The sequence below is a fragment of the Lipomyces oligophaga genome (genome assembly GCF_038497815.1).
Source record: "Lipomyces oligophaga strain CBS 7107 unplaced genomic scaffold V1516scaffold_2, whole genome shotgun sequence".
In the NCBI taxonomy this organism is placed as follows: Eukaryota; Fungi; Ascomycota; class Lipomycetes; order Lipomycetales; family Lipomycetaceae; genus Lipomyces; species [Lipomyces] oligophaga.
In genome coordinates, this window is record NW_027117786.1 from 455,485 (window position 1) to 481,142 (window position 25,658).

Here is a 25,658-nt window from a genome sequence, read left to right on the forward strand (position 1 = left end):
TCCGACAACGAGGCAGAGTTTCCGTACCAAACGGAGGACCTGAATCGAATGCGACGGTCAGTGGAATCCCATTCGAACTCCAAAGCCCAAAAAACCTGGATTTGTTCCTGTTGGCTTGCGTAAGTCGACGAATATATGGGCGTCAGGGACATCCCGAGCATACGTAATCCTTCCAGGGCCGCACTCAGAAGCCGCGTTCACTACGACGCCGTCAGACGTGCTGCTGCAGCGGACAGGAACCATATTTAACAGGCCGACATTGCAGGTCGGTCCACAAAAAGCTTAACTACACAATGTATGATCAGAATATTAGATATGCTCGGAGAATTGTCAAAAATTTGTTCCCTTCGCATGGTAATTCGCGAAATTGATATCTAATCATGGTTCCACATGTACAGCATATCAGGAACTCTTATCGGGTGACTTCGTGCCCACAACAGCTGAGTCTTCTTTCTGCACACGTAGCATTTCCCATCGCCTATAATACCCAGATCAAAAAAAGGCCAGTATTAATTCGGATTCTGTTTTTGATCTGGATCCTCAACAACAGAACATTGTAATTTTTGTGCTAATTCCTAACTATAATCTCTTAACAACCCAATTGTTGTTGACTGTTGATCGAATCGCCGAGTTCAGCTGATACCACATTATCATGATTCGACTACGACACGCATTAACAGCTCTGGCTGTTTTGCTCATTCTTCTACCTGGAACCACACTTGCCGCAATTCTTGCTGTTGATTTCGGCCAATCGTCCACCAAAGCGGTTCTTGTTTCTCCTGGAGTGCCGTTTGAGATTGTTTTGTCGCGCGATTCAAAGCGCAAGGATGTCTCTGGACTTGCTTTCAAGGGCGACGAGCGTTTGTATGGCGGTGCCGCCGGTATGATTGTACGTATTTTCATCGACAAATGATTTGCCAATTACTTACTGACTAGGCGCCTCGGTTTCCGGCGACATCATTTCTTAATTTCAAACCAGTCTTGGGTAAATCAATCGACTCGCCCGAAGCCGCTTTATATCTTGATCGTCATCCTGGATCTACATTTGTTCCTTCGGCAAACCGGTCGACGGTTTCTTTTAAAACTCCTGACTCGTCATTTTCTCTCGAGGAAGTTCTTGCCATGTCGTTTGCACATCTCAAAGTTCTGGCTGAGGAAATGCTGCCGAAGGATTCGGCCACTAGATCGGTCCGTGATGTCGCCATTACTGTACCGCCCTTTTTCGACTCAGTCCAGCGTAAGGCCATTATCGATGCTGCTGATATAGCAGGCTTGAAAGTTGTTGCCCTGGTCACCGACGGACTTGCCGCAGCCATTAACTATGCTTCCTCTCGCTCATTTGGCAAGGACAAGCAGTATAACATTATCTGGGACGTTGGTGCCGGTTCCTCATCTGCTACCGTAGTCTCGTTCACTGAAGGCGCAGACGGTACCTCGATCCTTAGCAAACCAGCTCTCAACGTCACGGTTGAAGGAGTTGGTTATGATAGCACGCTTGGTGGTGACCTCATAGACGACCGACTCTATGAGATTCTTCTAGCTCGTTTCACAGAAAAATATGGCGACGCCATTCTGTCTAATGCAAGATCACTTATCAGACTGCGGAAGGAGGCCGAGAGAGTGAAGTCTATTTTGAGTGCGAACACAGAAGTGCGCGTTTCAATGGAGAGTTTATTTGAGGATAACGATTTCCGCACTGAAGTGACTCGATCAGAGCTTGAATCTGCCATTGAAGACCTTTATCCACAAATCAAGGCTCCGTTCGAAACAGCGCTTAAGCAAGCTGGAATTGATATTTTAGAAGTCTCTTCGGTTATCGTTATGGGTGGTTCAACGCGAATTCCTGTGTTCCAGCGCGTTGTCATTCGCGATGTGTTGAATGGAGATGCAACTAAATTGTCCAAGACTGTAAATGCCGATGAAACTGCTGTGATGGGAGCAGCATTGCGAGGTGTGGGGGTATCGAAACAGTTCCGCGCAAAAGAGATTAACGTTGTCGAACCGATTATGAATGATTATTTATTCAAATCCGTAATCACTTCTACTTCGGGTGCCAAAACCGCAAGATCTGAAATTTTGTTTCCATCTTCTTCGAATCTTATTGGCAACAAGACGTTATTTCCGCTGAATTTACCGGACGATGCTGCGTCAGCTAGTCTTGAGTTTCTTGAGAACGGTCGAACTTTGTTTGAATATTCGCTCACCGGGATCGATGAGACCAGATCCAAGATTTTAAGTGCAAACAATTGTTCATCCCTAGTTTCGAATTTGGAAGCAGAGCTTTCAATCAGTCGCACTTTTGACGTTACTGGATTTGGATTTGTGTGCAACGTGACATTGCCAAAAGATGGTGATACTGAGGGAGAAGAGAACGAGGACTTCAAACAGAAGATATTTGACTTCTTTAAAGGAAATAAAAAGGACGACTCATCGGATGAAGATTCTGCTACAACAGACACTCAAACTACAGCAACTGAGACTGAATCTGAATCAGCAACTACAACAGCAACAACGTCGACGACAGAAACAAGCACGAAGGCAAAAGCTAAACCTTCTGCAAAGCCGAAACCTAAATATGTTCGACAAGCAATCAAAGGCAAGCGCAGCTATTCAGGTCCGCGAAATCTAGGCAAAGGCACAAAGACAGCTTCACAAACACGATTACGGGCTTTTGATCGCCTGGATGCCGACCGTGCAGCCCGAGATACGGCACGGAATTCTCTTGAGGCATATGCCTATCGAGTTCGCGAATGGATTGAGTATCAAAGCATCCGGTTTATGCAGCATTCGACCGAAGAGGAGCGCGAAGGAGTTTTAAATCTTGCCGCTGACGCGCTCGAATGGTTATATGAGGAAGGCGAAAGCATGGTTCTGTCAAGCATACAGGAAAAATTGAAACAGCTACGCGAATTTGAGAATAGAGTGATCCAACGGGAAACTGAGCTACTTCGAGCTTCTGCCTCGGCTGCCTCGGCGGCTGCTGAGTCTGCTGCTGCTGCTGAGTCAGATATATCTGAGGGAGAGCCTGCGGAACCGGAATTTACAATTTTGCCGTTCGATACTGAACATGAAGAGACGTTTACTATCTTGCCGCTTGAAGATGACGGAGCAAATATTACCACAATGCCTGCTCCGACCGAGTCTTCAGCCGAGGCGCCCGAGCCTACTGAGGAGTCTCTGGACCCCGAAATAGAAACTGAGCCTGTTCACGATGAGTTATAGCGCGACAGTTATTGACTATGTTAGCTGCTTCCAAGACTTAAAAAAAGGCCATTATAAATAGAGATAATAGATATATATTAATCCAAATGCATCATGAACTCCAATAGATGAATGAAATAAATTGAAATAACTCCACGATTCCAAACCGACGTAAACTAACTCGGATCAACAGCAAAACGTGACCGAATTCAAAAACTCATTGTCCCTTCTCGCTTCAAGTTGGCCACCCCACCAACGCAATACAATGGTTGCCACAAACCGGGAATCAGAATCACTCCAAGGATCCAGACCCATTCCCAGCATATCGTTTTTCGAAATCCACAACGTTTGGTGTACCTCCGAAAGTAAATCCGGATCGACAGCCGGCTGCGAAGATGCTGAGGCCGCAGAAGACGATGACGCTGTTGCGGATGCATCAGGCGGTTGAGGATCACTCGATAAATCCGTGCGCTTGCGTCGACGAGGAGTATACTCGACGCGTTGCACTACTAGGTTCTGCTCTTGAATCAAATTCGATAGAACAGTGAACACTCTAGCCGTCAGCCGATGGAAAAATCCGATAATGGCGACTTGCTTAGAGGATTCGACGGCCGCATACAACATCCGGGCCGCACTAGGATCCTCTATCTCCTCTTCATCATTATCTTCCTCGGACATCAGGCGCTGTCGTTGCTGAACTGCAACTTGTCGACGCACTATCGGGTCATCCAGTTGCGACAAATCCTGAAAAGGTGAAATATAGGTGAAACTTTCCTCATTGTTCAGCGCCATCGGAGTCGTTGCGACGGAAGATGATCGCGATATCGAATCGTCTAGTAACAGAGGCCGCGTTCCTTTGTCAATCAAACCAGGGAGTTTGTTCAATGATGTGTTCGTCCCATTTGCATTGCTCAGCATAGCACTCACATCCACGTTTTCCTCCTCGTCTATTCGTGCCTCTTCGCCTGCAGACGCCCACCATAAAAACCCAAGCCATGTCAGTTGTCGCCACGAAGGCTGCTCGGTCTGTAGGTTTGTTTTGGTAGAAAAAAACAGCTCTGGATCATCGTTATATATCTCGTCTTCGTTTGTCGCTGCAGTGATATCATCAGCAGCAGCTAAAAGAGCCATCATCTCGGTCGTCCGAGGCTGGCGACCCCGGCGCTCGAGATCACCAGAATATTCGATCGTGCTCTCTCCAGAGCTGCTGGCAGTCATCTGGCGTTCTAGAAGCGACACTTGTTCTGCCTGAACTGTCAATGCACAGTATTTTTGAAACCATCGATGACGCGGATCGATGGAATACCCGATCTGCGCTTCAAGTGTTTGGAATCGTCGCATATCTCGGATCGACGCCCGTAAATGCTCTTTCGGATGCGTAGAATAAGTTATCACAGGATATAGAATTCGCGAGCTCGTCTCAGCGGTAGCGGAGCCAGCTGCTCCAACAGGATAGTACATCGGCGGTTCACCCGCCGTCGACAGTGGGGATGTTGGCCGAGAAATTGATGCCGCTGCCGAAATCGAGGCCTCAAGAGGCGGCAATTTCACTATAACATCAAATATACCATCTTTCTCTCGTAACAATTTATCCGTAGTATAAGCGATCCAACCATAAAATGGGCTAGGTCGCTTCTGTCGCGCTTCCTCAGCAGGAGAAAGTTTGGAAAGTGATTGCAAGTAATCGATATCATACAAGCCGATCGCAAACAGCGGTCTGATTCGATATGCAGGAATTGGTAGCATTTGTCCAATTGCCTGAGGTATGTTGGCCAATATTGCTATGTCATACACGAAATTACAGCCTTGCTCGATAGGCATGTCCCCAACAATCAAAATACGTTCTCGAGCCAGAGCCGCTTTCCAGATCTTAAACACGAGTGGACCAAACGTGTCCAAAAACGAAGGCAACGAGTACGCTGGATGTGATGCGGGAAGAATTGGCGGCGCGTTAGGCCCACTAAATGAAGCTGCTGCAAACGAATCAGTCTCGTTATCGGACAATGTCGGTGGAGTAGATCGCAGCTTGGCTGTGGAAAGTTCGAAGGGACGTCGAGGTGGATTATAGATTAATGGCTCAGGAAGCCCAGAAGAGGTTGACGCGCCTGGAGATTGAGCAATCCCGCTCAATAACCCATATTGGCTGAAGTAAGCGTCGAGAGCAGAATAATTACCTGGGTTCGCCGAATAATCTTCGACGAGCTCTCGTAACGCATTAACGTGACACCAGCTCCTGCCCATTCGACCAGCGCCAAGCGTATTTCTACCCCGCCGAATCAATCCGCTAGGAACGAGAACGCCCAGCGAATACATTCTCGCATACCGTTCGGCAGCGTTATCGGTCATTTGCCTTAAAAACACGCTCACGCCAGAGTAAAACTCGCCTTGCATGAAGTAGATCACGTCTGTCTGTGAATTATGTAGGCCCGAAGGAAACGATCGAAATTCGATTAAATCTAGCGGGATAGCTGCGTCAAATCAGCGTTTCTGTCCGCATTCCACTGGAAATCACTGTAAGTACTTACCTGGCGAAGAAGTCCGATACCAGTCGACGACATATCTGAACCAATTAGTATTTGTTGTCGGGACGCTAAAATCTCAATACTCGCCCTTTTCGAATATCAAATCTCACTAAGTACAAAGCAACGATTGGCGGAGGAGCTTCAGGACTATTCCGGTTTGATTGCGATTGTTGTAGCTGTTGCTGCTGCAAGTACTGCTGTTGAACTAATGCAGCTGTATAACTCGACCCGGCACCACCTGCCGAAGAAGAGGAAGATGACGGCACTCGGCCATGACTAAATTTAATCTCGCTTGGCTTCGGTACTGAAAATTGCTGCTGCGCGGCAACAGGCGACACAGTCCTGTGCATGTCGGCTGATAGACTGCTGGAAGTTGTTGAACCACTACAAACGAGGCTCGAACTCAGGCTCATCTAAATCCGCAAAATAAACTAATATCCGTTTTTTCTTATTGAATATGCTGTGGAAAACTCTCGTAGCAATCAAAGGTCCCTCCAGTTACCCTTAGAATTGAACCTGCGCACCTGAGATCGGCCTTCCAGCAATATTCTTCACAGTTCATATCTATCTACCTCGGGATCACGTGTGATAAACCAATCTTTATCTTAAAGCATCATTTCCAACGACAATACAAAAATTGTATCGCAGAAACAGTGTGAAATTATTCTTATGTGCAAGAATAATAACACGATAACAAATACACTGGAAACAAGAAACAGTACCAGAAAACAAGAATATTAAGTGTAAAACGCAACTCGGCCAAACAATCCTAGACTCCAAAGAAATCCATTCCATTCTACTCCCTGACCGTATATAACTTTTCCTCCAAACACCTGCATCAAAGAAGAGGGCTAAACCTGAACCTTCCAGTAAATATTTCAAAGCACGTTGAGATTCGAAAAGTAAGGATAGTGTTATGGCGAAACAGTAGTGACCGGCCCCGCAAATTGAACATCAGCTTCGATACAGTGTCCGTTGCTTCCACTAAGTCTATCGATTGCAAACGAAACAAAAGTTGAATCAACGATCATAGAGAGATTACCTTCAGTACTTCCCAGAACAACCCAGCCAATTGCAGAACCCATTAATCCAACCACATATCCATATAAACTCCCTCCATTGACATCCTGGGCTGCGTGAACCCATGCGCCGAATCCCAGTACAAGTGCAGTCAATACTCTAGCTGCAGATAATAGCATCTTGGAAAGTCTATATGCAGTCCAAGTATCGTTGAACGATTGCCGTGAGCCAAGATCCATCGTCCGCATTTCAGGCATTTCTCGCGAGGCAGTCATCAAAGATTGTGACGAAATCCCCGCAAAAGAAAGCGTCAGCGAAGAAGTGACCATAGCAATCGGGGCAGGAATGATGTTATTGATAGATACTGAAATAAATGCAACTACCCGACGAGGCAGCATCAGAAGCGGCAGCCGAATCAGTAAACTGATAAAAGAAGCGAAGCAAGTAGTTCCCGAGAACACAGACAAAGATTGCTTTAAACATCTCATTACTAGCGAAGATGACGACTCCTGATTTTCTGTTCGATGAAAGTACCACTGTGAAACCACAATCGAGGTCGTCACTCTGAAATCAAAAATTAGTTACTTAGCACTGTCCAGTGGGACAAAATGACTTACCTTTGAACACCAGAAAAAACACCCCATGTCCACAAATACATCAGAACATACCAGGCACCAATAAACCACGAATTTCCATCCAGCACCCAAGTAGTGAATCCACTACTTCCAACAACCACATGCCCTCTCAAAAAGACTCTTGCAAACATACCAAACCAAAGCCATGTAAATCCAACAAAATATATTAATGTGCCCAAACTGAGTAAAATTAGAGCGGGATTCTGTGTCAGTATTCTGCACGCCAGCTGAACAATACCGATAGCACGACCAAGTGTATATCTTGCCTGGATAGCAAACCAGACCCAGAGAGCGGCCATCAAGACTGGTATCAAACTTGTCCAACGCATAGCTTGGTCCTGAGTGGTGTTCCCACCCCAGCTATCTCGGTAAGACATAATTAACGGATAAAGAGAGAGTCCAACCAAAAAGATAGGAATGGAGACAACTGTAACAGCGAGTAGCGGACGAACGCAAAAATTGAGCAGTATAAACCACACGATTGAGATCAGAAAGGCAAGAAAAATATCAAGACCCAAAATCGATGCAGAACCTTGAATCACGGTATAAATACTGTCTGTTAGCGAAATAGATCGTGTGACCTCAGTTTCAAGCCAGACAGTGAAAGAGGTAGCGAAAAGACAACACAGCGAAATAATATAAAACTTTGCCCAAATTGTGTCAAGAGGACGTACTGGCATACTATTTGCTGCAATCCTGGGAGGAATCGAACGAAAGCCACCTGATTTTCTGGTGAAAGCAGTATTAGGTGCAATGCCTGAATCATTTTCAGGCAATCTTAGATCTTGACGAGGAAGATCGGGATGCACGCTCTCAACGTCCCCTGGAATGGTGATATCCCCAGGAATCTGACTAATTCCTGAAATTCCGTCATTGAGAGACAGACGACCCTGCGAGTTCAATCCTGTCTGGATTGATGGATCATCTAAATCATCGTAATATACATGGCGCAATGCATTCATATTATTCATATCCAAGGTAGCAGCTGTCATCCGTTGGGGATGTGCTTGTTCGTACAGTCGCATCAAAGCAGGAGGAGGGGACCGCTTTTGGTTCCGAGACACGATGCTTTCAAGCCCGACACTTTCCATAGAAGTCCGACTGCTTGTCATAATATCTGAACGATCAATCATCTCAAGTTCAGAGTGGGCATCTGGGTTTCCCTGGCTAGTAGCCGACTCATCGACAGAGTTGGACTTTGAGTTGCCAGGAATTACAGAGTCCGCAGGATATAGATGTCCAGTGTAAGTGCCAGTCATTTCATCGTCATAGACTCCATTCGCAGTCATTCGACTCTGACCAAGAATGCTGTTCGCCGCTGAACGGGTAAAAAAACTTCGCGCACCATAAAATCTACTTTGTTTTTGTTGCTGTGGTTGCTGTGGTTGTTGAGCTAGCGGCAGTTCAGTTAAGTGGTCAACGCCCATAGCAGCTTCGTCTTCCCTATCTTCCTCGAGATCCTCTTCCTCTTCTTCAGGAACCTCCGAACGAGCATATCCAGAAATAGTACCAGTCCAGTTCCTTCGAGGTGAATATAAAGATCTTCGATTCGCTTCGGGACCAGGAAGCGACTCAGAAGTAGAATAGAAGAGCCCTGATGGATTGGAGGTTGATGCTGCTAAATGTGACGGTGCTACTCGGTTCTGATAGTGAGCCTTACGCACAAAAGGGGAAAACGACGGCGTTGAAGACGAAGCTGTACTCTGCCGAGCATTTGCTGAGTCTCCGGCAGGTTCATCCTGTGCATTTGAACGCGAATCGCCGGTCGGCAGGAACTTTGAGGCATCTAAATAAGGAGTTAGACGTGAGAAATAAAATAAAAACCAGATCAAAATAACAACAAGGGAGTGAAAATTCAAGCTGTGACTATCAAAATGTAGTTTCTGCGACTCGCTCCACTCGCTGACTCTCCATCAACAACAATCAGCGCATACTTACACTCAGAGAACATTCCGGCGAAGAAGCTAACCCCGCGCCCGTGACTTGAACAGACCTAGGCAAATCAAGATGTACTCAGACCAAGATTAACACGCTAAATAATATAGAGATCGGTTAAACGATATGAAATAATACAATTTTAAAGTCAGTCGCGTGAGTAAGACCCAAATAGACAGCTCATTGTAAGAACTCCAGAATCGAGCGCAGTGGAGCTGAAGTGACGGAAGCGATGGCGCTTCCTGTGATCACATGATCAATCATGCGGCTTCTGTCACGAGCAGCATGTCATTACGTATTCTACAAAAAGATATTACATAATTATCTAAAGAGGAAAACTTTTCAATATTTATCCTAGCTAACAGTCTAGATACTAAATTTACAAAAATAGAAGTATAGAATATAAAAAGCAGCCAAATAACCAAAGATGATAATAACACATCCTATCCTTCAACAGTCAGTCTAACACATACAGAACTCCAGACCTTAAAAAACAAAACAAAAGACGACGAAATGATTCTTCTTTTTGGTAATCCAAATTAAAATCCGCATACCCAACCATGACGTATAGTAACCAGTACAAATTTGAATGCAGCACATTAAGCAACCAAAACAATTAGAACCCACAATCAATTAGCTACGGGTAATAAACGTTTAGGCCTCAATAGCAGCAGCAATTGCATTACTCTGGTCAGCGTGGTACTCACGGATGATTGAATCGACGTCGTCAATGTTAAGAGGTCGGATGTCACCAAGAGCTTTGATCTTAGCTGTGACCTCCTTGCACTGGGCGTCTGTGAGAGCAAGATTTAGCTGATCAACTCTTGACTTGATAGCATTCCAGCCGGTAAGACGGTTAGCAAAGTGAATATAACGAGTCAGACCAAAGTCAGAGGGGTCGAGAATCTCGTATGTTGAGGGGTTAGCAAGAATTGCCTTAGCGTGGATACCAGCCTTGTGGGTGAAGGCACAGAATCCAGTGATAGGGTTATTGAAGGGGATGTTAACCTCCACGGCTTCGGCAACGAGATTCTCCAGATCACGAAGCTTGTGGAGTTTATATTTGGAGAGAACATAGTCACGGTCAGCAGCAATCATACGAGCCATCAGACCACCAAGTGATGTGATTCCATTACGCTCACCGATACCGAGGACAGAGACATCGATAAGAGTGGCACCGCCTTCAAGAGCAGTGTATGCATTGGCAATGGCACAGCCTGTATCATTGTGGAAATGGCACTCAATTTCGCACGAAACAACCGAACGAAGAGTGCGGACCAAATCATAGACCTGACGAGGATTGGCACAACCAACAGTATCAGCAATACCGACACGGTTAACGCCGATTTTGTCGACGGTCCGGTAGATGTTGAGAAGATCGACCAAATCAGAACGGAATGAGTCCTCAGAAGAAAATCTGATTTCGATGCCATGTGATTTGACAAACTCGATAACCTCGATGGCGGACTTGGCGATGTAGTTCATATCCTTGCCATGGGAGTACTCGCGGAGAAACTGAGAGGTGCCGATAACAACGTCGACACCGTCAACACCAGTGGCAACGGCAATCCGGGCGTCATCCATGTGGCATCGGATGTGAGTGAGGATCTTGGCCTTGAGGCCGAGCTTGCAGATGGCCTCGCAGTCGATCCTGCTCTGCTCGGAAGCAGCGGGTGAAGTGAGCTCGATATAGTCGACACCAAAGTCGTCGAGCGCTTTGGCGATTTCGATCTTCTTCTCCGTGTCGAAAAAGGCATTCGCAAACTGCTCACCCTCACGGAGAGTAGACTCGATGAGTTTAAAGCGGGACACGTTCGACATGAAGTCATTGGGGTTGGGTCCGTAAGGGTTAGAGCGGACCTGTTCCGGCTTAACGGACTCAGTGACCTTCTGGAAGGCAGGATCTTTAGAGAATGTTAGAGACGCATACAACAGAAGCAGTAGAGACAGCACAGGCAGGAAGTAAGCGGAAATGGGAAAAATGTAGACTGGAAACATCTAAAAAGAACAACAAAAGGAGAATTTCCTTTGATTGTCATCTATCAGACGAACCATCTCTAGACTCCACCTCCACCTCGACCCGCTCTGTGCAACTCTCGGTCCGCGGTGGACCGCGCGAATGAGACATACCAGTAACAGCTGGCGGCATTTCAGATAATAGAATATACGACGAAGGGAAGCCTGGTGACGAGACAAAGAGCTATAGATCGCGTGGATGGATTGATGCTTCTGTCGGGGAACTGGAGCACAGAAGAGACGAGAAGAAGGCGCTTTTTAACTTGTTTATGTACTCAATAATTACTCACGCGAAGAAGAAAAATTTTTGGCGGGCGAGCAGCGGCCGGTCGGGCCACACTGCTTCTGAGGGGAGCACCAGTGGGTGGAGCCCTGACCCTGTAGGTTTGGCTTAGGTTGGTAGGGCGCCAATGTGTAGCCGGAGGGGTTCGGTTAAGTCACCGTAGAGTAATGCTCTGGTCATTGGAGAACTACTGGCAGACAGGTCAGATGAGCAAATGGACAAAAGAAAAAAAAATATATGAGGTCGATTGTATGTCCGATGCAAAGAGGAAGACAAAAATCCGGACCGATCGATGATACAGTCTATTCGCGAACTTGATAGCTTGATAGAAAGACCATAGTATGGGTATGGCACAATTGCCTTATGACTATTATTGTGATAGTAGAGCAAGTGTACAGATTACGTAAATCTACTGAAGGTCTCTGTAGCTTTGATTGGGCCAGCTCGGTCGTGCTAGACTGTACGCACCACGTACCATCAGCGTATAATTGAGCATAGCTACAACTATGGATGAGAGCCCCAGCGAAGAGGTCGTAACCTGTCTGTGACTGAAAGTTCTCGGACCTGCAACTACGGCTTAGAAGGGCACGACCGACTGGACTGGCACCATTCGGATAATTTCTGAAATTTTGAATTTTTTTTGCTTAATCTAATTCTCCGTATAATCGATTTTAGTCTATAGTGTCTCGTAATTTTTTTTTTTATTTCTCGTAGTTTGCTGCTGTTCTTCTGCTCCATCTCTGCATCAATCTCCGTATCCATCTGTAAGATCCGACAAAATAATCTCACGACTTTCCATGTCTCGCCGCACAAATTCCCACCAAAACTATTATAACTGGGAACAAGCTACCATTGACAGCATGATCTGATCTGTATATTTCTCCTATATCCCGCAAATCAAGAAATAAGTGCTTTATATTTTTTTGGACTTGCCAGCATTTCACGTTGATCACACCAGACCTGCAGAAATGACTACTATTTGAGTCACTGATGAATGACTAAATTAGTTACGTATGCATAGCGACAACTCGACACCGGTTTCTCACGACCGCTCTGGCGGTCCGGGTCCCCCAGATACCACTCCGCGCGATTCTACTCCTCACTCAAATCATCACCACCATCACCATCATCGTCATCGTCGTAACCACCGTGGTCATATTCATAGTAATGGCAGCCCCAATCTTGACTCCTCCATTTTTAGTCTTGATCCCACTCAGGAATATGACTCTTCCATATATGGCCCTCCTGTCGAATTGACATTCAGATTCCACGATGAGCGTACTTCCCCAGATTCCGTCATAATAGACGAAAACCTACTTCCAGGAGCCAAGGAAGGGGATATCTGTGAAGTTATAGGAAAGACCGGCGAAGTTCTTGATCTTTTCGAGCTCAAGGTTCCCTCCATCGAGTTAAAGCGCAAATTGGTATTTCTGATCTCTTTCCCCTTCAATTGCATTACATTAACATACCTTTAGCATCCGCTCCAGCTCTCTGTTCTTTCTGGCTCTAGAGTTGCAAACTACAGAGGATCAAGAACTGTAACGGTCAGAACCGTAGCTCGAAGTCATGTAGAGGCGGATCTCCTCACTTTCTACATCAAAGATACATACCTCACCAGAGGAGACATGTGGAGAATTCCCACAACTCTCACCAGCAGATGCATTTCGCAGGGGCAACCAGTAGACTATCTTAAGTCATTCAGACTTACAGTCAACTCAATCCATCGCTCTGGCCGGCAGGTCAAACTGGCCCTAGTCGGTCCGGAAACCCGGGCCGTCTTCCGTTCTCAGTCTGTCCGCTATCTCATTTTTTTGCAGATGTCCTGCGAAATGTGGTATTTTGATGAAACTGGCGAGAGTTATTTTCACAAGGTCATCAATTCATATCTTCCCGAGCTTTTTCGACATTGGCGAGAAGCCGATGCTCATCACCTTATAACAATAGTGATGTTCACCAGTATTGATCTTGCGAACAACCCTACTACTCTCAAACATGGAACTCGAAGTCGAAACGTTCGTGATCATTATAGAATCGTCGTTGATCGTCGAAAGCTGTCCGATTGGATTGATATAATGACCACTCTGAGGAAGGAGTTTGCAAGTTTCCAGGAGAGAGTACTGGTACGTACTTTAGATTCCACACAACCCCCAGATATCTCCGGTACCATTTCTCCAGCAGTAAAGGGAAACATTTTAGAGGCCATCAATTTGGCTGCTACACAGGCTTCACAGGACCTCGTCACAGACGACAGCCAACGCGGAAACCTTCAAACTATTGTCGTATCCCCGGGCAGTGGACTATTCGACGTGGAGGAAAATCTACTGCAAAGAACTACGCAGACTCTTATGAGTTCAGGCCTTAGCATTGACTTGGTTTGCTTAACCCGAATGCCTTTACATGTGGTACCCCTCTTTCGATATCGTGATCAATTCGATAATGTTATCCACTGCATGCCGCACTGGATTGACGTATCTTTTTGGAAATCTCTTTCTAGTGATAGAGCCAGTAACATGACCTGGGTACCAAGATGTAGAATCTATGAGATTCAGATGATGGGTATCATGGAAAACGAACTGAGTGCAATCAGTATCAAGCATCTTCCACAAGTGCCAGAATCAGAGATGGTGAAATTTATGGATGAATACGATGTAAATGCAACAAAAATACATCGTGAAATCGACAAAAATACTTTAACGAGTCACCGCAAGCGACACCAGGATCTTTTAAGAAGTGGCCGCAATGTCAAAGACGACAATCCACTCTGGACAACAATCTTAAATCCTTCTAATCCAACACTCGAAGAAGAAATGAGCGCTATTCTTCACGGAAATTGGAAACATATTTATCCGCGAAAATCTTTAGGTCGTTCAATCAAATGGAAATCGGTCATTTCACCTGCATCACTACCTATTACTACTGAAGTCTTCCCGTCCCCTAACGAGTTTTACCGGGACTATTCTGCACAGACATATGAAATCACGTTCTCCACATCCGACTCCGATGTTTCACCATGGGAGATGCGCGACTTTCAAACTATTCTACGTGCCATGGTGGCCTGTCGAATTGGCATGGGATTCCAAATCATAGTTGGACCTGTAGTTCAAGACATCGAGACGTTAAACGAGATTCTCCCTAATCCTGATGGCATTGTACAAGAAATTCCGCGAGCATGTGAAGGTGTTCGCGTTTATCTATCTACTGGTTCAGTAATGCATCGAATTGCATATAAAGACTCCACGACTATTCTAGTTCAAACGTTTGCGCGAACAAATCAAAACCCTGATCTCGAGGCAGATTTATTATACAAACCGTATGTACAGACAAAGTATGACACAGATTATGTACAACGCAACATTCGTTTTTCGCGGCGTCATTTGCATGAGCAATCGTGGAAGCAGTTTGATTTGTATCTTGCTGGCGAGGAATCGTCCAGTGACCCATCACGGTATTATCGATCTAGATTTGTTCTAATTCCGACTGAGCTGCAAACGAGTCGGTATATGAATCTACAAGTGCGACCATTTGATAGAACTATCGATAATATGAGTCCCGAAGAGATCCGACTGGACGGATTGCGAAAATTGAATGAGATGTTTTATAGAGCGCAATATCTGTCTGTCGACGAGCGACGACGAGAATCTGTACGCCATAGTCGAGGAGTCAAATTACCGATTACTGTTCCGGAGCTTAAATTTTATACAAGCGACCTGTCCTCATTTATTGCTCAGTTGATACAGACTGCCGGCGAAGATGAGAATTTGCGAAAGCGTGAATCGATTTTGATGAAAGCTTCTGAAAGATTTGATCGAAAGATTAAGCTTTCTGTGCTCGCTCAGGAAATGCAAAGTGAAAGAGGGATTAAATTTGTTGATCGACGGTGGCATTGGAAACTACATCAGCATTGCTTTGTCGGATCTGAATATGTTGTCTGGCTACTAGAGAATTTCAAGGACATTGATACTTCTGAGGCTGCAGTTGAATACGGTAATGAACTTATGCAGGCAGGATTGTTCCATCATGTCGAGCACCGCCATACGTTTCTGGAGGGTCACTACTTTTATCAGCTGAATCCAGAGTACTATTTTGAGCAAGGAAATCCAATCCCACAACGGTCGCGCTGGTTTTCATCTATTAGAGGAGGGTCGGCTGCTACCACTGAATTGTCATTAACACAGGTTGTTGCACCCGGAGCTGCTCCGTCGGGAGGGAACACGCAGTCTACTGTCACATCTACTCCAGACATAACGACAGGATCCGTGCCGACTTTGCCGAGCCGGTCCGTCTCTGTTTCATCGACTATATCTGAAGAATCAGGAAGTGAAACATTAGCTGATTCAACAATGTCTTTAGATTCGGACTGGGGTCGACGATCGCAACAATTTGGAGGAGTGCCTTCGCATTTGAAGCCTCATGTTGAACTGAGTAAATTGCTCAAAATCGATGTCGATCCCACGCACAAATCTTATCGAGAAGAGGTAATCACCCTTCATTACGATCGTCTACATAATCCTGAATCATGTTACCATATTATGCTTGAGTGGCTCAATACGACCCCTAAATTTATTGAGGACACTATTGCACAGTGGAGTCGGACATGTGATCGGTCTGGTTTCAAACTAGTCGAGGTGCCAGTCTCAGAAGCTATCTCTCTCCCTACAATAGATCCATTTGTCTCTGTTACTCGATTGAAATTTGCGATTGATCCGCCTCTGCTGCATGGTATCTCTGAAGCTTCGGATTTGATTTTGTCAGATAAGCTGTTTTATCAAAAGCAAGCATTGCTGCGGCTAGACTATGTTCTAGATACAGATGCTGCGGAAGCACTTATTGGGGGTACGCCGGATGTCGAAATTGTTTATTCATGGGGTAAACCACATTTTACATACTCCCAATATGTGCACAAGACCGGCGCTATGCTTGCAGAGCTTGTTCCCGAGACTGGGGAGATTGTATTAGTGCGAAACCCATTAGCAGGCAACAAAAGCGGGATGTCACCTAGTACTGCGCTGAGCGTAGAACCAAATGATGTTCGACAGGAAGCGATTGATTTCTTTAATGACAAAACAACACCAGGATTACGCGATTTTTTCCGGAGCACTCGAGACCGGTTTCTGAATCGACCAGCGGTTGCCGTTCCATTTTTGTCCGATAGTCCCACATTGAACGAAGCATATTTTGCCCCTGGATCAGCGTCGAGTGCGCATACAATTCGTCCAGGGACAAGTCCAGTGATGCCGCTGATCACCTCTGAGGAGGTAGTCCGATCGCTGAGCACGTCGCCATCAGCTAGGAACCGGCCACCACCTCCGCCGCCTCCATCAGATACACCAGGGGCGGCAAAATATATTGTAAGTGAATCTGCGGTGCTGAGAACTGATTAATGATTAACATGCTTTTAGTATTATGATTTGCGGGGCTTTTAAGATATTGTAAATAGTATGGACAACATATAATAATTTATGTACAACTTATAGTTAATGATTGTAATTAGAATCTGCGGACATTAGGTTTAAGTGTCTGGAGCATTCTGTGGAGTATTGTCCAGATCATCGTCCGTAGGAACTTGAGGTACTCTAAATTCATGATCTTCTTCATCATAGTCAGAATTTTTATCTGAGTCAGCAGAAGCAGCTCCTGTAGCAGCAGCAGCAGCAGCAGCTGCAGATTTGCGCTGTTGCTTTCGCTTTTTGGGCGAGACTGGCCTGCGAATTGCCTTCTTTTTGGGCGGTTGGGGTGGTTTATCATCAACGCTTGGTTCAAAAATATGCCAGACTAGATAATTCGGTAAACCAACAATGGAGTAGCCCATTTTGCGGGCCATTTTACCAAAACCTTCGGTTTCTGCATGATTAAGGAAGGAGAAACCAGGGAAATTTGCGCCTGCACGAAATACTTCCGCACGAACTAATAACGAGACACCACCAACACCGTCTAGCGGAACTTCGTCATGCAGATCACCGTGTTCAGGGTCGCGAGAATATGCTAAGTGAGGCCTCCAAGTGGCAAACTCGGCGTAGCCCTCGACGATGACTGCGGACTCCGGCAACGATTTGGCGAGGTCACGGCCGGACTCGGACTCCTGCCACGAATTCAAGTCGTAGGGCTGTTCGCGGTCGTCACCTTCGACCCATTCGGGAAGTGGCCTCCACACGTTAGGAACTATGACATCTTTCTCATGGGCCATCAAATCCTCTAGAATCGTTGTTGGCGCACGCTCGACATCCGCGTCCCGCCAATAAACCCAAGCATGATATGGCTGCAGAGAGGCTGTCAGCAACCAGTTCCTTGCACGTCCCATCATTTTCCGCCTTGAAGCTTGTGCAGAAAACCCGTGCCGGTCAGAAAACCCCTGGCCTATTAACTGACCGAAGTCTTTTTCATAGATATCTGCCTTATTGAATCGCAAGTTGAGGTCTGGATCCGCCTGAATATTGGCTAGCTCAAGAAGTAATACGTCCATAGTGGCGTCGCTAGAATCAGACACCAGAAATGAAAGATCAATCAGAGAGTGTGCATAAGTTAGGTTCCGCAAATGCGAAAATAGTAGAGGTATATGCTCCTCAGCATCTCGCAAAGGGACGCATATCAGCACCCTCTCATTAATCTTCGACTGCGTATCGTCCAGCTCATAGTATTCCACGTTCGTCAGCTCCGGAGATAAGTTGCGCGCATACATTCCTTTTATATCCGGATGCTGTCGGCGATATTGGATTAAGGAAATGACATTCATGACGCCGACGATAACAACTAATCCAAGCGCTAGATATCCTACTGTAGTGGCTCCAATAACACAGAACTTCCGGATTCCCACGCGTCTTTGCCGCGGCTTAAACGAATCTTTGAGTCTAAAAATTAGTAACTCTTTTATATATAAATTTAAATAATTAATTCATACTCTGCTTCTTTAGAATTCCATTGTGGAAGCCTGGCTGCTGGCCTTCGTAACATGTCTTTATTGCCCTGATTTGCTGACAACACTCTCCTTAAAAATGGAGATATTCGTAATGATTATATTATATGCAGAATTGAAAAAAAGCACTCAGTCACTTGCAGGCATTCTTCTAAAGAGCAATATCACTTCAGCGAGTTGAGTGGAATTCCGATTCTTCCTGGTTTCAACTGTACGCGCGTTACAAGGCCAGGTTCAGTCCGAGTACAGTGAATGTGACAAAAGCACCGCGAAGCCTCTCTACTCAAACTATCTCAACGTCCTCACCCGTCTGAATCCAGATGCCAAATAACTAATCAAATTAAAGCAAAACTGTAAAAGTAGGTCGTTGAGAGTCTGGTTCTCATGACGCCGTTGGGAGGATACTACGAGTAGGATGATACAAACAATTTAGTCGTTAAGGGTCAATATATTTCTGTATACATGCAAATTCAAGTAGCCTGTTCGACTTTGTTTTCAATCAGATCATGGAATGCAGTGATTGCCCGGATGAGAGAACTCAGATACACCGTCATCAGCTCGTCATTAGTTTTGACAGTAAATGCTCGCGTTAACTCGGTCTTTTCAGTTTCTTCGCCTGAAATGGCTTTTTCTTTCGCTTCTGCGGATGGAGTTGACAGATTCGGTAGTAGATTAAACATATCTTGCAATTTGTTTAAAATAACGTGGTCAACAGGAACCTCATTGGTCACTACCTTGGAGAGATACACACTGATCTCGTTCAAGCGGTAGTGGAGCCCTTTAAGAGAAAGCAACTGCTGGGTCAAACGAGTCGAAAGAGAGCCCACAGCTGAATCGCGGATATCGCGCAGTAAATGTTCGACGCCAATTTCCTCCGCTTCCTCGGCCTCGATCAGAGAGGGCGTGTGAACAAAAGTGCGAGACGTAGATGATCCGTCGTCTTTGATCTCCTCGACAGCATAATAAGCATCGGTCGGTAGATTTATATTTTTCAGATGCACATCAACAACAACCAGTAATGGATTCGGTGTATATCGCTTGAAGAGATCGTTGATCTCAAGGTCAGCCGTCTGACGCTTTGGTCCGGTATGATACCAACCAATCAACTTTTCTCTGGCGTTGACTTGTTTGAACATAGTGTTCATACTCTCGACATAATTATGGTCCAGAAACCAGACTGATGGATCCCGATCGTCTTCTTCGAAAGGAACTGGATTCAAATTAGTTAAATCTTGGAGCTTTGATATATTCATCAGCATTCCATAAACTTGAAAACAATACCTGCGAAACTATTTGTCACACGAGCAACAGATCCTGTATTCTGCCCTAGTAAAACGCCCACTACGCGCTTCTTGGTTCCTTTGACTGTACGGTTATAATGATCCACCACAGAAAGCAGCACAAGCGGAGCGACAGTGATCGTCTGGTCAGTCTTGGTCTTGGTAATGGAGTCTGTAGTTGCTGCGGGCATCTTGGATTATAGATTGGCAGTTCGTCCACAGAGAAAACACAAAACACGAGATCCTGTTATATACAAAGCAAACCGATTCTTTGTCTCCTGATGAAATATCAATATCAGATCAAAATTGTACAAATCCGTTTGCAATATGGTTCTGTTCTTCTGTTCTAATCCTTGTCGACGCGGAACGAACGCCGCAATTACACACACGTGATGCTTACAAATTCAAGATATTTGTATTCAACTCGAGCTTGACGAATCGGAGTGGCCTGCTGACAAAACAAGGGCATTGTGCGCTTTGTTCCCTTTGTGTAAGCCAACACGATTACGTAATTGGAAAGATTCGAAGTTTCCTGTATCGGATTTTTTATTCTTCCTCGCCAACTAGACAACTAACCAGCCGCCATTCCGGCGGAGAAGACATCCGGAACTCGTCCAAACGGAGTGCAAAGCCCGGAAAAATGGAGGTTCCAGCGGTAGCAGAACTGCAGTCCGGCTGCGGCGGCGTTTAGTGAGAAAAAGAAGCTTTCGTCCGGCGTCGACTTACTTGGTCGCCCAGATTTTGTTCCGAGGTTTCGGTCGATATTCTTTTTTCAGTGTATTAAATACGCTCAATTGCCTGAAATCAGATCAATTGTTCAATAAATCAGCGGATATTTATTCCAATCATCTTTTATATACTTAAACAATGTCTGCAGGCGACGAAAGTGTCGTCTACACCTTCAAAGGTGCTCTCGCTTTGGCCTCGATGATGCCCTCCTCGGAGCTCGTCAGCGAGATCAAGTACGATCCGAAAATGGTCGAGCTTAAGAAGTTTTTCACTGAAGACGACTCCATCGTCAAGAAGCTTTATACTCCTCACATCCGTGTCGTTCTCATGGGTCCACCTGGTGCTGGTAGGTGGTGCTGTTACTGCGGGGTCGCGTTTGTTAGCGTGACACTCGTTGCTTGCTAACTGTGCTCCAAAACTGATCATTAACACGTTCACAGGCAAAGGAACTCAGGCGCCTGTTCTTAGCAAATACTTCATGGCCTGTCATCTGGTATGTTTATAGCTTTTATTCTAATTTGCCTCGTTATTCCTTCTAATGCTTATAGTCCACTGGTGATATTCTTCGCTCCCATGTCACCAAGGGGACCGACCTTGGAAAGCAGGCGAAGGAAATCATGGATAAAGGCGGACTTGTTTCCGACGACATCATGGTCAATATTATTAAAGACGAGCTCGAAAATAACGTTACTTGCAAGAATGGGTACGTGCTGCTTATAGTTCCTATATTTCGGTATATCTTTCTGACTTTCGAACCAGATTTATCCTTGATGGTTTCCCCCGTACTGTTCCTCAAGCAGAAAAACTCAACAGCATGCTCGACAGCCGCAATGAGCCTCTTGAGAAGGCCATTGAGCTTGTCATTGATGACTCGCTTCTTGTTTCTCGTATTACTGGACGTCTAATCCATCCTGCTTCGGGCCGTTCGTACCACACCGAGTTCAACCCACCCAAGAAGGCCATGACTGATGATATCACCGGTGAACCGCTTATCCAGCGCTCCGATGACAATGTCGATGCTCTCAAGAAGCGTCTTGTCACTTACCATGCTCAGACTGAGCCTATAGCAAAGTTCTACAAAGATCTTGGGATCTGGACTGGTATCGATGCTGCTCAATCTCCTGCACAGGTCTCCACTGTCGTAAAAAACAGTCTTGGATGGGAAAAGTTCGTTAACGCGCTCACTTTCCACAAATATAACGAGCTCAAGGAATCTTACCTTTCCCAGGTTAAGAAATGATTACCTGTTTTTAGCACTTTAAAGTCGAATATTTCATTTTATAGATTGTTTTCCTTCCAGTTCCTTCTAATGTATTGTACAAAAAAATCATTACTCCGCAAACCAATAACCTCTTAGACATAATACACTACACAGCTTCTCTCTCGACATGCAACGACAATTTTCTTGCTGCTAGAGTTGACACTAATTGCTGTTATTCCACCTAGTTCCCCACCTTCATGTTCAATCGGAGCAGCGTTCGAGCGTATTCCGTCCCGCCTTTCTTCGTCCGTACTACTCACGTTTTCGATTTTCCACTCATTAATTACGCCGTCCTTCGATCCTGTGACTACGGTTGTCTCATCGTTCATCGTCGAAATGTCAAACGCGAAAACTGGAAAATTGTATTCGATCTTGGTGAGTAGAATCCCGCTAGTCACGTCCCAAACGCGTAACCTCCCAGCAAGGTCTCCGGAAACTAATACATTATCTCGAACTCGTAGCGCCATCACTCCAGTGCTGTGTCCTTCTAGCACATACTTTGAGCTTATGGAATTGCGGTCATTATTTGACGATGCTGGTGATAGATTCCATACTCGCACGCATTTGTCTTGTGATCCAGAGATCAGCATATCCTCAGTCGATACAACAACATTGACAGCATCGCTGTGCCCTTTAAGACTGTATGAAGGACTAGCATTCTTGCTTTCAGAATGTAAGATCGCCTGCAAATCATAAATATCTACATTTCCATCTGATGCCGTCGTTATCGCGACAGATTGCAATTTTTGCAAGACTGCTAAATCAGATAATATATCGTTATGATAATCGCCTACTTCTTCGTGATCCTGATTATCGGATCCCAATTTAAGCAATGGGCTCTTCAATCCGACAGCTGTGTCCCAAATGGCAGCACGGCGAACACAATCAACTGTAACAAACAAAACCTTTTCATTGACTTGCACAAATGAGCACGATAATATAGGTGCCTTGTGGAATGATGTTGATTTCGTGATTAATGAAGACTCTTTCCCTTCATTGGAAATAGACCAGATCATAGCTGCACCGGAATAAGTTCCAATTCCTAGCATATTATCCAGCAAACAAATACTCGAGATCACGTCAATATAGTCAACTTCAATCTCGACTTGTAAGCTCGGAGTCGATGCCTGTTCCGTAAATTTGTAGAGGTTGACTTTTGATGCTGATAACGTTCCTGCAGACATTGCAAGCAATGATCCATCAGGACTCCAAACACAATCCTGAGCCGGACCGGCCGAAAGATATTTAAAATGCGGCTTGACCGTGATATGCTTGCCCTCTTCGTTGATATGCTCTCCTGCAGCACGAAACTTGGATGTGCTGGGCTGGATATCAGCAGGTTGAGGGGAATGCGAAGTCTTAGGCCGCTTTAGTTCGTCAACATTTCCAGCATCTGCGGCTTTTGGAGATAATTCGACTTTTGACTCATTACTAGGTTCGGAGCTATCTATATGCCTCTTTTTGGAACTGCTGCTCATAGGAGAGGAATGTGTCCGTAACGATTGCTCGGTTTGGTTGGTCTCGACCAGTGTCTGGTGCTCAAAGGTGGTCTCAGACTGTTCTGTCTCAGGAAGATCAGTAACTTCAGCATGCTCGGCTGAATCCGACTCGATAATATTTTCGACTTCCTTATTAGTCGTACAGACATCGGCCATTTCTACATCTTCCTGATCTGGTTGAGCCAGAGCAGCTGGAACAGCCGATTCTTTGCCATCAGACACTTCTGCAACCTCCAATCCAATGGACTTCTTCGAGTTCAACTCAGGAGCTTCCTCTTCCGTAGACTTGTCAGCTACTTCTGACGCCGGTGGACTCTGGATCTGAGGCGGATTCTGGAGCGAAGCTGCTACAGCAGTCGAGAACAGCGCGAACTTCGGTGGTGGATTAATTCTCGACCCATCTGGCGCCAAAGATGACTCGAGCTGCATATACTGAATTCCCTTTTGGAAAACATTGACCAGAAGCCCAACGGGAGTCACGTCAGAATAGGACGCATCTAAACTGTCGGCATGAGCTTCGTTCTGGAAGACTAAAGTAGATTTAGTCAGGCCGGACTCCTGCAAATACCGCCAGATGAGGTAGTTCAACTCTGATGAAGAGACCTGCATTATTGTCGGCGCTCGTTCAGCAGTAGTTTCGATTAAACCAGCACTCTTCAAAGAGAAAAACAACCAGAACTGCGCTCTAAATTCCTATAAAGAGTTTTGAGTCGATATCTCTCGCAATTGGGATGAGCCTAATACAACAAGACCCTCAATCCTACAGCACAACAGTCTCAACCCATACCCATTTGCGTATTTGACTGAAATTAATGTTTTATGAGCTGTTTGTACGTGGGGCTGAAGGTTTTTAGTGGGAGGGGGAACTTTTGAGTAGTTTGTTCGCGAGGTCTATGTCTGGTTAATGCCTTGAACCGAGATTACGCGTAGACGAGACGAAATAAATTCACCTCGCGCAGGATCTACTATCTGATTGAAGTTGCAAACTAATAGGAAATTTGCAGAACAGAATGGCGTCTTTCCCGGCGCCGTTGCGCATCAGTTTACCTCCTTTGACCAAGGGAGTTTTAGTACTTTTGACGCTACTCACGCTGGTCGATACAGCTATTCGATACACGACGTATCTACACACTACCGGCCGAGAGCATAATCTCGAGCTGATCTACGTGCCTTACATCACTCTTATTCCAAGCGTGTCGATTATATTTCCCTGGACTTTTCTGACGGCGACGTATGTGGAGGAAGGGATTTTTGCCTTTGCAATCTCATTTGCGACTCTGATGTATGGCAGTCGTTATTGCGAACGTGTCTGGGGATGGAGCGAGCTGGCCAAATTTTTAGCAATTGTTGGCGGGTTTTCCAATTTAGCTGTATTTATCGCTCTCTATGCGCATGTTATCATCACTGGAAGTGTGCAGTACGAGTAAGTACATGATTCTCGCTCAGCAGCCCGCTGCCGCACTGCTGCAGCATTTTTACTCCTATTTAGAGAGAGAAAACTAACCGATTTTTTCTGTAATTGATTTAGATTCCGAACGATTAATGGGACAGTTGCACTCCAGGCAGGGTTCTTGGTAGCCTTGAAGCAGCTTGTACCCGAGCATGCCGTTGTGTTGTTCCGAGGCTTACTCAAGGTCCGAGTCAAGTCGCTACCCGCGCTGTTTTTACTATTGAACACAATCATCGGCCTGTTCGAAGCGGAAGTGAATTTGATTCTCACCTGGGCCGGGTTTTTCACGGCATGGATCTATTTGCGGTTTTTCCGTATCTCCACGCTTTCGGGCGTACTGCCTTCCCCTGTCACGTCCGAGAATCCAGATGTTAATATGCCCACTACGACCCGAGGAGATGCTTCGGATACATTTGCACTTGCCGGATTCTTTCCCGATTCATTTGCTCCACTTGTTGATAGTATCGCAACATATATTTTCGGTTTTCTAGTCAAAATCCATGTCTGCACGCCATTTTCAGAAGAGGACATCGATGCTGCAAACCAACGCAACAATCAGATCCGACAGCGCTTCGTAGCGCCATTACCAGGCAGTGTACGTGCCGAAGCTGAGCGAAGACGTGCTCTTGCATTAAAGGCACTTGATCAACGGCTATCACAGAACAAGAAGGAGACAACCGGAATAGCTGGTGCTGGTAGTAGTCTTGGAGAAACCAACTTTGTACCGGACAAGAATCAGAGCTAGAATGAGCACACACAAGCGTATGGTTTATGAATTTTGTTTAGTTATGAAATATATTGCATAGTTTTTGATCTAGTCTAACTTGAATCAACAATATTCCATGGCTTATATAATATTATATCTGATACTGTATCTAATTTATTTGCTATCGATCCAAAACGGCGAATCCATTTGG

At 45.5% G+C, this 25,658-nt stretch overlaps 10 protein-coding genes across 10 annotated transcripts; 4 read left to right on the plus strand and 6 right to left on the minus strand.

Moving 5' to 3' along the window:
- The first annotated feature begins 523 nt into the window (after nt 1-523).
- Nucleotides 524-3,353, plus strand: V1516DRAFT_633481 (Hsp70 protein-domain-containing protein). The gene is made up of 2 exons (XM_066919979.1): nt 524-889; nt 937-3,353. Exons 1-2 carry the CDS (start codon nt 653-655, stop codon nt 3,220-3,222), a joined length of 2,523 nt encoding a protein of 840 aa, XP_066778729.1. The 5' UTR covers nt 524-652; the 3' UTR covers nt 3,223-3,353.
- Nucleotides 3,354-3,387: 34 nt separating this feature from the next.
- Nucleotides 3,388-6,073, minus strand: V1516DRAFT_662531 (uncharacterized protein; the record flags this gene model as incomplete). The annotated part of the gene is made up of 3 exons (XM_066920449.1): nt 3,388-5,669; nt 5,727-5,761; nt 5,811-6,073. 3 exons carry the CDS (start codon nt 6,071-6,073, stop codon nt 3,388-3,390), a joined length of 2,580 nt encoding a protein of 859 aa, XP_066778730.1.
- A 564-nt stretch (nt 6,074-6,637) lies between these two features.
- Nucleotides 6,638-8,340, minus strand: V1516DRAFT_621057 (uncharacterized protein; the record flags this gene model as incomplete). Its single annotated transcript, XM_066919511.1, has 2 exons — nt 6,638-7,307; nt 7,361-8,340. The coding sequence occupies 2 exons, from the start codon at nt 8,338-8,340 to the stop codon at nt 6,638-6,640; spliced, it is 1,650 nt and encodes a 549-aa protein (XP_066778731.1).
- A 1,299-nt stretch (nt 8,341-9,639) lies between these two features.
- Nucleotides 9,640-11,613, minus strand: V1516DRAFT_670422 (HMGL-like-domain-containing protein). The gene is made up of 2 exons (XM_066921355.1): nt 11,444-11,613; nt 9,640-11,217 (listed from the first exon to the last, which is right to left on the minus strand). The coding sequence occupies exons 1-2, from the start codon at nt 11,460-11,462 to the stop codon at nt 9,968-9,970; spliced, it is 1,269 nt and encodes a 422-aa protein (XP_066778732.1). The 5' UTR covers nt 11,463-11,613; the 3' UTR covers nt 9,640-9,967.
- A 665-nt stretch (nt 11,614-12,278) lies between these two features.
- Nucleotides 12,279-17,209, plus strand: V1516DRAFT_670425 (uncharacterized protein). Its single transcript, XM_066921356.1, has 3 exons — nt 12,279-13,036; nt 13,088-16,960; nt 17,012-17,209. Exons 1-3 carry the CDS (start codon nt 12,626-12,628, stop codon nt 17,033-17,035), a joined length of 4,308 nt encoding a protein of 1,435 aa, XP_066778733.1. The 5' UTR covers nt 12,279-12,625; the 3' UTR covers nt 17,036-17,209.
- On the minus strand, nt 17,122-18,560 carry V1516DRAFT_662535 (mannan polymerase; the record flags this gene model as incomplete). The annotated part of the gene is made up of 2 exons (XM_066920450.1): nt 17,122-18,457; nt 18,508-18,560. 2 exons carry the CDS (start codon nt 18,558-18,560, stop codon nt 17,122-17,124), a joined length of 1,389 nt encoding a protein of 462 aa, XP_066778734.1.
- Nucleotides 18,561-18,888: 328 nt separating this feature from the next.
- V1516DRAFT_670428 (maintenance of mitochondrial structure and function-domain-containing protein) lies at nt 18,889-20,131 on the minus strand. The gene is made up of 2 exons (XM_066921357.1): nt 19,804-20,131; nt 18,889-19,732 (listed from the first exon to the last, which is right to left on the minus strand). Exons 1-2 carry the CDS (start codon nt 19,991-19,993, stop codon nt 18,993-18,995), a joined length of 930 nt encoding a protein of 309 aa, XP_066778735.1. The 5' UTR covers nt 19,994-20,131; the 3' UTR covers nt 18,889-18,992.
- Nucleotides 20,132-20,555: 424 nt separating this feature from the next.
- On the plus strand, nt 20,556-21,899 carry V1516DRAFT_670431 (adenylate kinase-domain-containing protein). The gene is made up of 4 exons (XM_066921358.1): nt 20,556-20,877; nt 20,972-21,024; nt 21,080-21,234; nt 21,291-21,899. Exons 1-4 carry the CDS (start codon nt 20,670-20,672, stop codon nt 21,769-21,771), a joined length of 897 nt encoding a protein of 298 aa, XP_066778736.1. The 5' UTR covers nt 20,556-20,669; the 3' UTR covers nt 21,772-21,899.
- Nucleotides 21,774-23,975, minus strand: V1516DRAFT_670435 (WD40-repeat-containing domain protein). The gene has a single exon (XM_066921359.1). The coding sequence runs from the start codon at nt 23,898-23,900 to the stop codon at nt 21,885-21,887; it is 2,016 nt and encodes a 671-aa protein (XP_066778737.1). The 5' UTR covers nt 23,901-23,975; the 3' UTR covers nt 21,774-21,884.
- A 219-nt stretch (nt 23,976-24,194) lies between these two features.
- On the plus strand, nt 24,195-25,636 carry V1516DRAFT_670437 (eukaryotic integral membrane protein-domain-containing protein). The gene is made up of 2 exons (XM_066921360.1): nt 24,195-24,714; nt 24,820-25,636. The coding sequence occupies exons 1-2, from the start codon at nt 24,302-24,304 to the stop codon at nt 25,484-25,486; spliced, it is 1,080 nt and encodes a 359-aa protein (XP_066778738.1). The 5' UTR covers nt 24,195-24,301; the 3' UTR covers nt 25,487-25,636.
- Nucleotides 25,637-25,658: the final 22 nt, after the last annotated feature.

What these genes read in the sequence shown, in the direction of transcription:
- V1516DRAFT_670435 (XM_066921359.1), bottom strand. Translation starts at nt 23,900, where the DNA reads ATGCAGGTCTCTTCATCAGAGTTGAACTACCTCATCTGGCGGTATTTG.
- V1516DRAFT_670437 (XM_066921360.1), top strand. Translation starts at nt 24,302, where the DNA reads ATGGCGTCTTTCCCGGCGCCGTTGCGCATCAGTTTACCTCCTTTGACC. An exon ending in ACTGGAAGTGTGCAGTACGA is followed by an intron (nt 24,715 to 24,819) that starts GTAAGTACATGA and finishes TAATTGATTTAG; the next exon opens with ATTCCGAACGATTAATGGGA.
- V1516DRAFT_670425 (XM_066921356.1), top strand. Translation starts at nt 12,626, where the DNA reads ATGCATAGCGACAACTCGACACCGGTTTCTCACGACCGCTCTGGCGGT. An exon ending in TCGAGTTAAAGCGCAAATTG is followed by an intron (nt 13,037 to 13,087) that starts GTATTTCTGATC and finishes ACATACCTTTAG; the next exon opens with CATCCGCTCCAGCTCTCTGT. An exon ending in CAGGGGCGGCAAAATATATT is followed by an intron (nt 16,961 to 17,011) that starts GTAAGTGAATCT and finishes ACATGCTTTTAG; the next exon opens with TATTATGATTTGCGGGGCTT.
- V1516DRAFT_670428 (XM_066921357.1), bottom strand. Translation starts at nt 19,993, where the DNA reads ATGCCCGCAGCAACTACAGACTCCATTACCAAGACCAAGACTGACCAG. An exon ending in TGTGACAAATAGTTTCGCAG is followed by an intron (nt 19,733 to 19,803) that starts GTATTGTTTTCA and finishes ATTTGAATCCAG; the next exon opens with TTCCTTTCGAAGAAGACGAT.
- V1516DRAFT_633481 (XM_066919979.1), top strand. Translation starts at nt 653, where the DNA reads ATGATTCGACTACGACACGCATTAACAGCTCTGGCTGTTTTGCTCATT. An exon ending in GCGGTGCCGCCGGTATGATT is followed by an intron (nt 890 to 936) that starts GTACGTATTTTC and finishes CTTACTGACTAG; the next exon opens with GCGCCTCGGTTTCCGGCGAC.
- V1516DRAFT_670431 (XM_066921358.1), top strand. Translation starts at nt 20,670, where the DNA reads ATGTCTGCAGGCGACGAAAGTGTCGTCTACACCTTCAAAGGTGCTCTC. An exon ending in ACTTCATGGCCTGTCATCTG is followed by an intron (nt 21,025 to 21,079) that starts GTATGTTTATAG and finishes TAATGCTTATAG; the next exon opens with TCCACTGGTGATATTCTTCG. An exon ending in AACGTTACTTGCAAGAATGG is followed by an intron (nt 21,235 to 21,290) that starts GTACGTGCTGCT and finishes CTTTCGAACCAG; the next exon opens with ATTTATCCTTGATGGTTTCC.